The sequence below is a fragment of the Paramisgurnus dabryanus genome, chromosome 7 (genome assembly GCF_030506205.2).
Source record: "Paramisgurnus dabryanus chromosome 7, PD_genome_1.1, whole genome shotgun sequence".
In the NCBI taxonomy this organism is placed as follows: domain Eukaryota; kingdom Metazoa; phylum Chordata; class Actinopteri; order Cypriniformes; family Cobitidae; genus Paramisgurnus; species Paramisgurnus dabryanus.
In genome coordinates, this window is record NC_133343.1 from 200,000 (window position 1) to 215,595 (window position 15,596).

A 15,596-nucleotide genomic window follows, 5' to 3' on the forward strand; every position below is an offset into this window, starting at 1 on the left:
ACAGCTGACTGCTGAAGTGTCAAAAGTTTTGCAAAAGTCACCAAAGTATTGAGAAATATATGTGACTGTAAAAACCACATGTAAACCTGAGGTTTCAGTAAACATGATTCAGTCAAGCAAAATCTATTTGTTTTAAAGTAATGAGGCACGAGTCGTGATGCAAGAGTTTAGCTTAAATAAAAGCTTAAAAAGTAGACAAAAAGCTGTGAGTAAACAACACAGAAGTAACTCTTACATACATTATACATTAGATGTTTGTAGTCTTCTTCTTTTGTGTGCATACAGCCACATACTGTACTGAAGTGTGACAAGGATGATCTGCATGATGCGGTTAAAGTCTTTTAAATAACCTGGTGTTAGAAACTCATTATTGCTATTATTAACCTACCTGTTTTGTACCTTTATTTAAAATATTACCCATTGCGAATTCTGTAATACCTATGGCTTACGTCTAAACGTATGCTATTCTTTCATTAATCTCATTAAAACTCGTCCCAATGTCTCCATTTCCTGAAACAAATCACAAAACCTGTATTGTGTTTGCCCATGAGTTGCATTTAGCCTATTGTCCCATTCTTAATCTAGTAAATATAGTTTATCAAACGAAATAACTCTCGTTTTTTGATTGTGCTTTCCAATTATTATCAATCAAATCAGTTGATTTGTTTTGATTTAAGACTTAGTAACTAAACAAATACAGCTAAGTAGCACAGTAAAACACTATAATAACATAATAATAAACATGTTTTGAGTTATCTCGTTTTGGATCCAAACTTTTCATACCTTTTTGTGTTTGTGCTTTTCTTTTTGTGATGTTTGTCGCTCTCTGGTGGACATTCCTCACATTCTTTGCTACAAATATACGATTATACGATATTGTCTTTCAACAAATGATGAAAGAAAAACGCGGCTTAACGTTATATCGTTTATTCATTTTCTTTAGTAAACAATTTTACTGCCACAATTTGGGACATCAAGACAAACAAAATAAATGTAAATGAAGTCGTGCTGCTATTGGCCAGCGCCGGTCACGTGATGTCAACAACGTTGTTGAGTAACGTAAGCGTCTCTACCTCTACTGCTATTGGCCAGCGCCGGTCACATGACGTCAGCAGTGTCATGGCGGCGTCCGCAGCGCTTCGGGCGAGCGTGACTTTCACTCAGCGTTTAGTGCGTGTGTCACCGGACTGTCGTCTGAATCTGGGCACGAGAGCTGAAGACGGACTCGTACAGACGAGCAGCAGTGCATCTGGTACGGAAAACACACGTGTCCGTGAGTGTGAGTGTGTGTGCGTGTGTTTGTGATGAACAGCAGGGGTTGTATTCGAGAAAGCAGGTTAGTTTGGAAGTAAGCGAATAACCTCTGCTTTCGGTAACTTTGGGTTATGTAAGTAACTATAGTAGCTAACTCTCTGAGGACAACCAGAGCAGGTTATTTTCCATGCGGGTTAGTTCATTAAACGACACGAAGCTTCTGAGGATGTATGCGCATGCGTGCCTGCACTTATAATGAGCGTGCAACGCGTATGGAAGCACAAATTTGGCATAATATTACAATGTTAAATAATTTATTTTATTATATTTAATGCTATATATTTCTGTCTTAGAATTTTTTTTATTAAAATTATTTTATTTAATTTTTAATGAAATCGATGGTTATTTGTGATTGGACTAAATGTTATACATTTAATTATGTCTATTATTAACCTATCTCCAAATATCAGTGGATGTATGAAATACAATTTCATCAGTTTATTAATGTAAACAATAAAGTACATTTCCATATCAATACATAAATAAACTTATCACTCTCTTTCACTTACTTGATAATATGATAATCTCAAATTCGAATAAATGTGTGTGCAAATACATTATCATTATTGAACCAGAAATGTTAACATATGTTACTAAAGTGACAATGAGGTAATGTTACAGTGCATATGAAACACATGATGACAGAAAGTCCTGTGTTAAATAAAAATAACTTATTTACTGAGGGACAGAAGATATCCCTGTGTGCAGTCTGACACAGGTGAAGCACAGGCATGTAATATAAATATTGGACTTGATTAAATGGGGTAAATGGGTTTTCTAAATGTGTTTATTAATAACTTTGATCTGTTTTGTAATCAGACATTTCAAAGCCGGTACTAAAACAATATTTTTTATTTTTGGTTTATGTTCTCAATCATTTCAAAAAAGTTTCTGCCATTTCCAAGATGACTGGTGAAATCTGTGATCCACTGACAATGCCTTTGTGTTAGGGGTGCTCATACTTTTCTTACCAAGGGCCAAAAATCAAACCTGTCTGATGGCAGTAGGCAGAAAGTTAGTGTTGCTGTGTTATATTAAAATTAAAGTTCAGTCCTTCCAGAAAAATGCAGATTTTTTTTGTGATTGTTGCGGGCAATGTGATGTGACTTTTGCTACGAAAATGTGGGGATTATGAAATCATGCAAGCCCTGCATATTTTGCGGGTGGAAATCTGCGATTTATGTGGTGAAAGTGCAGCGTATTTAAAAAAAATAGTGGCCGCCGCATAAGAGGGACTGTAAAGTTGCCCTGATTCTTTTAATTTATAATTTTCTAATATTTTTAAAAAAAAATAAGCAAACATTACTCTGTTTATGTGTAACTATTGCAGTTTTATTTTCATAGGTAACTGTTGTAAAAATAAAGAAATCATTTTGCCAATCAATAATAAATTTTCTTTTGTCTGTGTGCCTCGACCTCTCCATTATTAGCCTATAGTATTATTACCCTATAATATAATATTTGTTTGAGTTATATTTTTAGTTTAGTTATATTGAGTTTCATAATGGATACTACTATACACCTTCAAGTATGCATGTACATTAAAAAAAAACATTTATTCACTTTAATTCCTTGCATTTGATTTCAATTTACATTTTTTTTATGTACAAATAAAAAAAGGTTACATTTTTGAAATTTTTTAATTAGAAATATGAACATGATCTGCGTCAATGACTGCTTTCCTTATCTCACATGGCATGACGGACAAATGAAAGGTCATTAGGCCCTAGTATGGGCACATCTGATTTATTTTGTTAACGTGAGGGTGCGTTAACTCTGGGTTACTTTCAGCGGGTTGACTGAACTATCTCTTAAACTAGTATTGGGTTAATCAACCCAGAGTTCAGGGTTAATCTGATGATAAATTAATACACCCCTGGTATTTGTCCTTCTGACAGACGTTGTTGTGTTTTATCGCTGTTGTTTGTTTATTTATGTCAGGTGTCTGTCAGGAGAACGGCAGCTCACCCGAGGACGAGACCGACGAACATGGGTGAGTTTTCAGTTCTAACTTTTGTATCTGCACACATTCACATAAAAAAGTCAAGCTTGTGAGTCTAAGCTGATTGTTGAAATAAGGTAAAGTGTTTTTGAGCGATGCTACTCTGATGTTTTTTAGTGTTAATGTTGTATATATCGACCGATCTGGGCAGAGGATTCAAGTCAAGGGAAGGGTTGGAGATAACGTTCTTTACCTGGCTCATAAACATGGCATTGATCTTGAGGGTGAGCTTTAACATCACACTGTGTGCATTGATGTATTTTATCTTCATGTTGTTTTAAAGTCACTGCTTATGTTTTTCAGGAGCGTGTGAAGCCTCTTTAGCGTGCTCTACGTGTCACGTGTACGTCAAGAGTGAATACTATGATAAACTTCCAGCACCTGAGGAAAGGTAAAGTTTCAGTCCAGTGTTGTTTTACATTGAGTTATGATTTGACTTTAAAGTGATCTGTACTGTAGAGAGGATGATATGCTGGACATGGCTCCGATGCTGCAGGAGAATTCTCGTCTGGGTTGTCAGATCCTTCTCACCCCTGAACTGAACGGCATCGAGCTGACTCTGCCCAAGGTCACACGCAACTTTTACGTGGACGGTCACATTCCCAAACCTCATTGAGCGCTGTGCCGACCAGTGTTACCGGGTGTCAAGCATTATGGGATAGCTGGGAAAAACAATGACATCAGAATTCCTCACAAAGATAATGAGGGTCGATCGGTCGGTCTGTAGGACAGAAACTGAAGCTCAGTGCAAGTCGACAGTCAAGCATCAGTTTCTATTGGTGAAGGAATTCTGGGAAGTGTGATCTGAGGCTTTCCTTCATCTCTTTCTCGTGTCCTTGAGCTTAAGTTGAAATTGATTGATGAAGATTTCAAAGGAAGAGCTGCTATGTTCTGTTAAATATCTCCTGTGTGTCTCTTTTACAGATTGCAACATATTTTTATCTTGTTTACCGACCACAGAAATTTCATTTTATTTTGTAAAAATAAAATAATGTTTGTATATGTTTACATAAAGAAAACGATGCCTGTTTTGAAACCTTTTATTTTCATTACAGTTAAGCTTATTTACTCACAAATTCTCATTACTGTAATGTAGGGCTGCACAATGTATCGCTTCAGCATCAATATCACAGTGCATGGATCTGCTTTAATCACATCCCAGAACATACAGAGCATTCATTTTTAAAGCAACACTATTTTGGAGATCTTTGCCAGTGGTACACTATGTGGTGGTTTCCCGGACAGGGATTAAACTAGTCCTAGACTAAAATAAATGTAAGAGCTGTCCAAACTAAAAACAACCTGCAGACATCTTAAAATACATCGGTGCTCTATATTTTGCCTCAAAATGCACACAAGTAATGTTTTTAGTAAGGCATGTTTGTTAAAACTAGTTAGATTTCCTAATTAACTTCTTCCTTTGTGCCATTCCAGCATCTACAGCTATATTCCTGATGAGAACCAGTTAATCCATACACAAGTTTTATTCAGATAAGTTGATCCATACACAGGTTGGGGGAGGGACAATTTGGCATCTCCAATTTGCCTAACTTGCATGTTTTTGGCATGTGGGAGTAAACTGGAGTAAACTCATGCTGACACAGGGAGAACATGCAAACTCCACACAGGAAGGCCACCTGCCCTAGCCAGGGCTCAAACCGGGGACCTTTTTGGTGTGAGGCAATCCCATCCACACATACTCGATTTAAAAAAATCTTCGTCCACATGATAAAGCAAAACACGTTGTGAAGCGATATCAAGAGCATTATTTTAAATCAAATTACCAGCCGGCGGTGATATAACCCAAATCGTAAAGCCATCATGGCCAATTAGAAGCCTAACAAAAGTGAAGTCGCAAGGCGAAAACCCCGGTTTTACTGTCTACACAACAACACTGCAACCGGCGTTTCTAAAAATCCTCACCCTGGCAGGGGTTTTCAATGATGTTCGGTTTCAGTGACGTGATACTGCGTTTTTATGTAGACGAACGGCTGAACTGCGTTAAAAAAAGGCACGGTTATAAAAACACCTGTGTCTGTGTGGTCTGGTTTAATATAATCCCTATAGAAACCAACCCTATATAAAAAAGGTTTCAGATGGCAGAGAAAAATCACAGATTTCAGTGAGCTAGACTGAAAAGTGCAAGGCAGAAGTTAATTCTTCTTAAACTAAGCTTTTAGAAGTCATCTGGTGAATTTGCAATATTAGTTTCCCACAATATCTCGCAGGCCTACTGTATTGTTGATGCATTTATTGATGCAATGTACATTACATGAACTGTATAGTTTTGTTGTATTTTAAAAAGTATTTTAAAATAAAATTATACAAATTGGGAAAACTTTACTGAATAAAAACAACTAATTTACAGTTTAAGTATTTGTCTAGCAATAACAAAAATGTCCTTGAAAACAGTTTTTTTTTTTGAGGATGAGGATGATGATGATGTAGGTTGTATGAGATAAACCAAAGCACCTTTCACAATATAAAAGTGATTTTTGCTCATGAATATGCATGTTTGTGTAATTCTACACAATTCTGTCTCTTTGATTTCTGGGGATAAATGACACCTGTGATTCTTCATCAGTAAGTTCTCTGTGTTCATATGAGAGTTGAAGGTCAGCCATCAAACCCTAAACACTTCTTGATATCTTCTGTCTGTCTCTGCTCAGCTTTAGCTGAACTGCAACTTCTCTATACAGATGTCATATATGTTTTCATATGAATATTATACTATCTTTTTTTATTTCATAACATTTATTCTGAAAGTTAATTTAAAAGTGTTGGCTACCTGTTATCCATTTTCTAGTTAACTTGTGTTAAAATTTTTTTTTTATTAAAAACTGAAAGCAGAATTGATTTGAAAGCCACGAATTTAGTGAGCGACGCAGATTCACGACACCTGTGTGCGTGACGTCACATGACCTGACCTGTAGCGGTCCTCAGCGTGAAGTGAGAAGATTGATTGTGAAAGTTTTCACGCAGTTCTTTGTCCTGTGGTGAGTTTGTTTTATGTCTACATGTGTTGTGATGTTATTGTGAGTGTGTGTTTGAAGATGCGCGTGCAGGGCGCGGCAAATTCAACTGATACATTGTAGCGACGCCTGAGAGAAAATCTGTTACATAACATCTCTCTCTCTCTCTCTCTCTCTGAGGAAATAGATATAAATGAATATACTTTTTAAAGTAATTTATTTTGTTATGTGCTTTTAATAATTGTTGAATATAAAGATTAAAAACAATAGTGTCACAACATCAGATCAAGCGTCCTTAAATATTAAACAATAATCAACCAAAGTGATGTTTAATACATGATACAAAACTCTCTAATGCAGAGCATCCCAAACTTCAGAGGGTTACAGCTTCCCTTACAACATACCAAATACTTCAAGGTCCCTGTATTTTTCGTTTAATAGTAAAAAGAGAATCTGGATAAATATGTGAAATGCTAGCTTTCATTTTTACAAATGTACTGTAAATCCTTAACCCTGTATACTACACTAGTCAACATTTGAAGTGTAACAGAACCTTTCATAAAAGTTGCCTTAAAGGAATAGGATGTAAGAAATTCATATCAATTAGTCATAAAATGGCCCTGATATGTCACTAGACATTAAGAAATCATTTTCATTTCAAATACTTATATCACTGACAACAGTGGTCCGGCCAGGAGATTGTCATATAAAAAGTGGAGTTGCAGCCCTCAACTGAAGTTTATGTTGTCATGTTGTGTATTGGCCACCAGTTGTGTGATTGCAGTACCAGTTTTAGCTACAAGTTTTGTGATTGCAATACCAGTTTTGGCCACAATTTTACATACTGTTCCTTTAAAAAACAATACCCAATACCCCTTTTTGTCTCAGGACAACTCTGAACTTTTTTTGATCCACTACATATATTGACTGGAGCTAAAGCTCACAGATCGTTTAATTGAACCCCAGTTCACAAAGCCTCAACGAAGCTGAAGCTTTCTTCTACTTTTTTCAGAATAAGATATGAGCTCTAATCCACATGCTGCACAGGACCTTACAGAAGACACGCAGCAGCATCCGGAGGTCACGCAGTCCTCAATCCTCTACCTGCTTCAGGAGGCCACTAAACTCGCTGCGCCTGCGGGGGACCACGGGTTATCTTCCTCAGCGCCACATGGAGACGCGTCCTGCAGCGTCCGTAAAGAGCCCAGCTGCAGTTCTTCGTCAGAGTTCACAGGATCTTTCTCTATAATGCGTGAGTCTGTTAGCAGCAATGCATGGGAGGTGATGCGTCTGATAAACCAACAGTGCGAGTGGTTGCTGCGCTCTGGCTGTGGACATGAAGAGGAGACCGAAACGGATTCCTTGGGCATTACAGAGCCTGTTCCCTTAGCCGCTTCGCATTCCTGCTGTCACGCTTCGACGTCTGGCCCGCACGAAGCTGCTGTGCTCTACGGTACCCGGCCCACAAATGAACTCTCGAATGGGAGCGATGAAGAGGAAATAAAAGAACCTGATGGTCTTGCTGAGCTCATCATGAGCAACACGGCAGAAAACGTCTGTAGGAGCAAGGGGAATGAAAACTGTTGGAAAGAAAACCCATCTGTGGTGCCAAACGTGTCCAGAGACGAGATGCGCATCAGTGATCCTGTCGCCCCTTCTGTGGGCACAGACTCGGCCATCTGCCCCGTCGATTTCACATCCTGTCTAGTGTCTGAACGAGAAGGTGACAATGCGTGGCTTGCGGTGAATGCTTACGAAAGCCAACAGGCTTCATCGCAGTCCGCCGATGTCAATAATAATCTTGAGGAGAGTTTGGAGAAGGAACCGGGAGAGCCGCGAGACCTCCAGGAGGCACCGTCCCAGCAGCCCTGCAGGCGGACCCAGAGAAAGCAGCCACATCCCGCCCGGAGCCCCGACCCCCGTGATCCTGATGTGCTGGGGGTCACGTTCAGCATGCACCCAGAACTGAACGCTAGCACGGATGAGTGCAGGCTGGTTATAACCTCAAACTGCAGGTGAACCACACATTCCCACTTTCCATATTAATTTCACTGCCTCAGCTGCTAGTTTGTTGCAAGTATTGTTCACTTGTTCCTGTTTTTCTCAGTGAGGAGATCAGACGCATCAGAAGAACGAGGAGCGGTCGGTGCAGATCTTTCCAAACTTCTCAGAGGACCAGCAGCTCGGAGGAGGAAAGCGACTCGTGTGGACCGTCCGGTCAGTACCAGACACAACCAGCAGAGGACGCCCTCCTCTCACACTGATTAAGACGTATCGAGCATCACTTGTATTACTTGTAGTGTACTTAAACAGAAGTCATATAGATGAATGTAAAGATCCACTTACAAGCATTTATTCATCATAAAGACATTGAGTGTAGTCTGTAGAAGAACAGGAGGGATTATGAACGTGTTTGTTTATCAGGAAGTAAAATGTGTGCGTCCTGCCTCACGAGGAAGACTCCTCTGTGGAGAGATGCTGAAGATGGGACTCCTCTGTGTAACGCCTGTGGGATCAGGTGAGTCAACTCTGTTTAAACTCTCTCAGCTTATTCACTTTCATAGGAAATATTACAAACATTATGAGGCCCGGTGCCAGTAGAAGTTATCAGTCCTGTTTGTGAAAGGGTGGGTTAGGTTAGGGTGAACCGTAAGTTAGGGATGGGCGATATGGCCTAAAATCCATATTGCGTTATACATCGCAGCCTCTTGCGATAGCGATATGTATTGCGATATAATAATTTCAATAGACTCGTTTCAGAACAGGTTATATAGACCCTTACAAAAGCCAAACTGTACAAGTAATGTGTGTATATATATATATATATATATACATGTTTCACAATTACCAGACCATAATGCCAATTTCGCGCGTGGAGCAGCAGTTAACTTATGGCTTAAATCCAAAAAATAGATGTTGCATCTGTCTTTTTCATGAGTTCCTCTGTTTCGCTGACGCTTTCATCCATGTTTATTCGGCTGCAGCTCGTGGCTCTAAAGTTCGCGGGTAGATTGTTTCATTAACACGCATTATCGCGATAGTGCAATAGATTTAAAATCTCTATCGTATGCCAATTTTCTATCGTTTATATTGCATATTGTTTATATTGCCCATCCCTACCGTAAGTGTTGTTTAGGTGATAGTTCAGGTGTGTTTCAGGATGATCTCCAGCAGAAGCTCGGTGCTCTCTTGGTTTTTTGCAGGTACAAGAAATATCGCGTGCGATGTCATCACTGCTGGAACATTCCTAAGAAAGACGCGAAGAGCAACTCAAAGTGTTTGAAGTGCGGCGATGTTCTCGGACTAAACTCACAGCAGAAATCCAGCAGCTGGTAGGACGCCGGCTCTGATAATCTCACAGATCTCAGGTCAGTGACTGGGTTTTAGTCACGTTAAGTGTTTTTGTGTCTCTTGATAAATCTGTTACGTGACATTATTATACAGCTTCATCTAAACTGACGGGTGGTTTCATGTGATATCTGTGACAACACACTCAGGTTTACTCGTTGTTTTTTTTTTCAGAATCTCTTGTTGTAAACAAACAGATTGAATGGATGTAACGGTTGAAAGTATTTAACTCTGTCCTCTGTACATGACCAGTGCTTGTTAACTTATTTATGTAACTTTGTGAATTGATATGTTTTTGTTTGTTAACTGTCTCACGTCTGCGTGTTCTGTGCTTTAATGCATTATTATATTGTTGCTTTGGATTATAGTTGGTTTGACTGTCCTGAAAAGCATTTTCATGCACATTATTAAATCAATTCCTTTGGCCTTATGTAGATGTCATTCTGCGCTGTTATCACACAGAAAAACACAAAGTGTTGTTGAATAAAAACAAACGGGACCAGACCAAAGATATTTGTATATTTGTAAACACCTTTTACAGTTTTTTTTTTTTAACAATTTGCTAAAACATTTACAGTATGAAATGTCTACACACCCCTGAAATTGCAGTTTTAAAAAAATATAAAAATAAAAACAAAATGAATAATGTCAGAACCGTTCCACCTTTATTGTGAAATCGCAACCTATATATTTAAGTGAATAAGAATAGGAATCATTTAGGGGGAAAAAAGAAAAAAAACTACAATAACCTGATTTCATAGTGTACCGGTACACATCCTTTTATAAAGAGGATTGTGTCTGTGTTCTGAATCAAACAATCACATTCAGACTTAAATTAAATATGAATTAGTGTCATCAATTAAAATGACAGATTAACCCTTAATAAAGTGTCACTGGTCTTAAAGTTTTGGTAAGATCCAAATGAAAAAGCCATGGGCCACAGAGAGATTACTCAGTAGGAACAGGAGCTCATTGTTGTATTTCTGTCTCCCAAAACCCCACAGCGCATGGCCACAGTAAAACATGGAGGTGACAGCATCAGGATCTGTGCCTGCTTATCTTCAGCTATAACTCGAGCTTTAATCAGGGTGGATTGAATAATGAATAACTACAAATACTAGTAAAAAAGGGTGTTCAGTCAATGGATGTTTATGTTTTTCTTTGTTCAGTCCAGAAGAAATAACGTTTTTTTTTTATGAAATAATTTCAGGATTTTTTTTTCATATAGTGGACTTATGGACCTCAACAGTTTACAGTTTCAATGCAGCCTCAAAGGCTCGAAAAAATCACAAACGAGACATAAGGGTCTTATCTATCAAAATGATTGTCATTTTCTGCAATAAAAATAAAAATGATGCACTTTTAAATCAGAACTTATTGTTTTGGACCAGCCTGTGTGACTTGCCAGCGCGACCTGTAATCACATTTAAAGGCCAATCATGATGTATGTGAAACTATCGCTGCACTGTTTACAAGTGTGGAGAGCGTTCAGATGTTGTTGCTAGTTGATGTCTTTGTGTCAGTTGGTCCACAAGTGTGTGTGTGTGTTTCACATATGTAACGCGCTGACGCATCACACGGCTAATGCAAGATGAGGAGTTCTTGTTGAAAATGCAGATAGTTTCTCTAGATAAGACCCTTGTCTCAGTTGGGATGGTTCCGAGCCCTTTGAAACTGCATTGAAACTGTAAACTGTAAACACAATATGGAGAAAAATCCTGCAATGTTTTCCTCAAAAAACTTCATTTTTTCTCGACTGAACAAAGAAAAACATAAACATCTTGATGACATGGGGGTGAGGAAATTCAGGATTTTATTTTTTTGAAAGTGAAGTAATCCTTAAAGATGAAGAGGAATTTCATGACAATGACACAAAGCACACACCCAGTCAACAAAGACATTGCTTCACCAAAACAAGATCAAGGTTTTGGATTGGCTGAACAAGAGTCCAGATTTCAATACCATCAAAAATCTCTTGGGTGATCTGAAGAGTGCATGGAGACACCCAACCATTTTGACAGAGTTTGAATGCTTTTGAAAGGAAAAATGGCAAAATATTGTCAAGATGTGTGAAACTAATTGACTCTTACTCAAATCTAAAGATGCTTTAAGTAAGTATTAGTTTAGGGGTGTGCACAACAACCTGGTTATTGTATCATTTTTACTTTCCTTTTTTTTTTACCCCAAAATGATTCTAATTTGTTATTCCCTTTAATATATAGTTTGAAATTCCACAATAAAGGTGGAGCAGATTCTGACAAAATTCCTCTTGGTTTCATTTGATTACATCACAAAAACCTGCAATTTTACCAGGAGTGCACTACAGTATACTTACTGCCAGATGATTTTATTCAAAGTGACTTACAGTACTTTTTACTGTTTTTACTACAAAACACATTTCTTAAAAGTACTGCCCACTAAACACAAAAATCTAATTATTCACAGAACCTCTGACTTGCCTGGTAAAAATAAACAATATCCTCAAAACAGTTAATCTATGCCAATAATCAAACAATACTTTTAGATATACACACAAAACCAGACCAGAACTACTGATTCGTCAAAAACATCTGCATACTGAAGAATACATGTTTGTGTATAACAACATACTTACTATAAAAGTAACTTCAGTGAATATAGTGAATACTGTAAGGATTAAAGGACTTTATTAAGTATTTACTGCAAGTAATATTAAGTTTTGAATGTCTGTAGCAGCACTTGTATCCTTTAATGAAAAGCTTCCTGCACATCTTCCTCATACTCCTCCTCCCAGATTCATTGTTGGCATAAACACACAACACAGCTGTAAACTCTAAGCTTGTTTGTATAGTTGTGTCTAACTACCTTAACTTGTTTTGATTTGACAAATGGGTTTAGGCCACTGGGAATTTAGTTCTGGAATAGGGCTTTAGTGCAATTCAGAAAAACTGTAACCGCAAATGTCCAGTCTTAAAAGATGATTCATATCTGTCATTGAGATTGATCTAACGTTACTCACATGATTGTTTGTAGAGATTATAAAGTCCACACTTGAGTTTGTTCTGCTGATCTTTTGTCTGTTTGGTTTTGCTTCATGTGGTTAAGAGAAAACTGATGTAAAACAGAGGATTGATGAATATTGTGCATGTGTTCAGGTTTGTTTTGACTTTAGAGAAACACCTCACTATAGAAATCATCATCTTTCAGTTTAATGATATGCATGTGTGTCTGTGAGCGTTAGGACATAGAAAAGATCATTTGTCTGAAATGTGTGAGTGTGTCGTCTAATAAACCCATATGGCAAAAAATATTAATTTTATGTATATGCTATATGCTACACAATACATTTTATGCTCAATTGAGAATATTTTAGAATTTGAAAATATATTTAGTTTTAACCTTCATATATCAACATATATTTAAAAATGTATATCAAGTGCGAGCAAATACATTTCTAATTTTACATCCCATTTGGATTTTTTTTGCCTAAATATATGCTAAATACAAGTTAATTTTATAAAGTACATTTTAGAAGTTGAAAATATTTAATTTCAACCTTTTTAAAATGTTTACAGGTTCTTAACATAAAATATTTCTTCCAATGTGACGTGAATGTATTTCATTGGATTGAAATATGTGGAGGGCTAAATATATTTTTAATGCTTTAAAAAATGTATTTACTTTTAAAATAAATATGTTTCAAAATATTCAAAAAATGGCCAAAAACTATATGTGAAAAATACATTTTTGTAAACATATTCCAAAGTATATTTCAACAAATATATTTTATGGTCTTTTTTTGTATATTTTGAAATATTTTTTTGGGATATGGGAAACAAAAAAAAATCTATAAAGGTGACGGCAGTTTATGTGATTCTTGCGCTATGTTTACATCTGAAGCTATAAGGGGTGGGCAGATTATATCGAGAATTTGGGCCCTGGCCCTCTCCCATCGGCCTCACCCTTTCAATCGGAAACCCGGTGGCCCCTTTACAGCGTATTAAGAAATGACTTATGAATTATCGTTCGTGTGCTCACACCTGTGACCGTGGCAGATATATCCTGTTTGGAAAATGGCCGACGGTCCCCCATAAACCCTCCCCACCTCGTGTGCTGAAACAGGAAGTGTGGACGGGAAACAGCTGTCCCTGTCGTCTTCCCTCTGCTGCTCCAGGTGCATCCTGGGTACTGAGAGCTCGACAACACGCACATACAGGCACACGCGCACACACACACACACCATCTACAGAATCTGTTTATTTCTCTTGACTGATAGTGTTGACTGTATTTTTATTGTATTTTCTCAGTAAATGAATGACAGCGGCTCTCTTGATCAGTTTGTTTGTGCCTAAGGTTTATAAACGTGTGACTCTCTCTGTCTGTGTTTTCTGCAAGAGCAGCCGTGCATGAAGAATAAATTTAGTCATACAAGCAGGTGTGAGCGAGCGAGCGAGTGAGATAATATATGTGAGACACACTTTGTCCGCTAATACACTTCAGTTTAAATTCTTTAAGATATTTGAAGCAGGATTGAAAGATTTTCCAGGTCTGTGTTAATTGAATGTAGTTAAGTACTGACTCTGGTCCCTAAGCCCTGTTTGCATCAGACGTCATTAATATCTGAGGGCAGATGAAGCCGTATCATGCAGTGTCTTGTATGTGTGATATATGGTGTTACTGGATGTTGATTTGTGTTTCTCATAGTAATGCTTGAATTGTTAAATTCTCATTTATTTCAGTGTGAACTGAACACAATGATTGTCACTGTGTGTTCTTATATACTGAAGGCTTGAGCTCTCATTTATTCAGATTTATTTTAAACTGGTGCAGTGTTTGATTGACAGGTCCTCTGATTGTTGTCTGAGATGCAGATAGATGTGGTTGTGGCTGCGTCCTAATACTCACACTTGCGGTCTTTGCACTTGACCACTTGTCTACTTACATGACGTATTTCCTGTTCTAGTGGGTGTGAAGATCCCAAGCGTGCATGTAGGATTATTCACCTGATGGGACACTTAGCACGTGTAAAAATGTCAATCCAAGTAGTGGCAGCAATTTGCACCAAAATGTATAATTTTTTTATTTAGGATACTTCATATATATTTTAGGGTTTTCTTTAAATAAAATAAACACATAAACACTCTGAAGTGAACATTTGCTGAATTAGAATACTTTCCTCCACTATACTGTATGACACTTGCATTACATACGAGCGCCCCCTACACTACCCTAATAGGATTTTGTTTCTCCGTCTCGCCCTTGAACCCGAGGACACTGAGGTGCTGAACAAATTATGTGCAAAATGCCTGAAGTACACGGAATCAAAACACAAGCCAAATAGTTAAATCAGATATCCCTGAGTGATTTATAAATAAAATAAAATAAAGAATGAAAGTATAAAAAGAATTGCCTGCTTTGTCTTTTAAATGTAGAAACAAAGAGGCGATGGTTTATTAACATAGACACCCCTTATGGACGTGTAGCCCGGTCACAGGGGTTGTTGGATTTATTAACGCATTTAAAAAATATATATTTATTGAAAGCTGCTACTTCACATATTATTTGCATAGCATTATCATAATAGGCTGTATATTAATATATTGTGAGAAAGCTGTTATATGTGAAATCAGATAATGTGCACCCATATACGGCCAAAATTGAATGATCATCTTTTCATAACATGTCTGCAAAGATTTGACTAAGATTTGGTAGTCGAATCAGGCTTCCCCTATCGATGCATCGAATCTTTGACTATTTGGGGTAACCCCTAAAATCTACCCTTTAAAGTTAAAAAGTACAAATATTTGACTACCTTATTAAAAGTATATGTTGTTAACAGACCTGCACAGTGCCAGGGGCAAAGTTGGGGGGGGGGCTTTGGCTTAAGGGGGCCCGTAAATGTTTTTTTCATATGGGCCCGGGACCGACTTGCTACGCCACTGACACTACTGAGACTAACAGACCCATCTCCTGCTGCCGTC

The 15,596-nt window shown here is 37.7% G+C and overlaps 2 protein-coding genes across 3 annotated transcripts; both read left to right on the forward strand.

Annotated features, from left to right (window-relative positions):
* Positions 1-1,098: 1,098 nt before the first annotated feature.
* On the forward strand, positions 1,099-5,689 carry fdx2 (ferredoxin 2). 2 transcript variants are annotated; one of them, XM_065293949.1, is made up of 5 exons: positions 1,099-1,273; positions 3,256-3,307; positions 3,434-3,540; positions 3,620-3,707; positions 3,776-5,689. In XM_065293949.1, exons 1-5 carry the CDS (start codon positions 1,120-1,122, stop codon positions 3,930-3,932), a joined length of 558 nt encoding a protein of 185 aa, XP_065150021.1. In that variant the 5' UTR covers positions 1,099-1,119; the 3' UTR covers positions 3,933-5,689. The 2 variants fall into 2 exon arrangements, with proteins under 2 accessions (XP_065150021.1, XP_065150022.1); XM_065293950.1 differs by having other exon boundaries at positions 1,099-1,252.
* A 114-nt stretch (positions 5,690-5,803) lies between these two features.
* zglp1 (zinc finger GATA like protein 1) lies at positions 5,804-9,995 on the forward strand. The gene is made up of 6 exons (XM_065293948.1): positions 5,804-6,312; positions 7,301-8,303; positions 8,396-8,505; positions 8,713-8,806; positions 9,492-9,656; positions 9,811-9,995. Exons 2-5 carry the CDS (start codon positions 7,309-7,311, stop codon positions 9,622-9,624), a joined length of 1,332 nt encoding a protein of 443 aa, XP_065150020.1. The 5' UTR covers positions 5,804-6,312; positions 7,301-7,308; the 3' UTR covers positions 9,625-9,656; positions 9,811-9,995.
* The last annotated feature ends 5,601 nt before the right edge of the window (positions 9,996-15,596 follow it).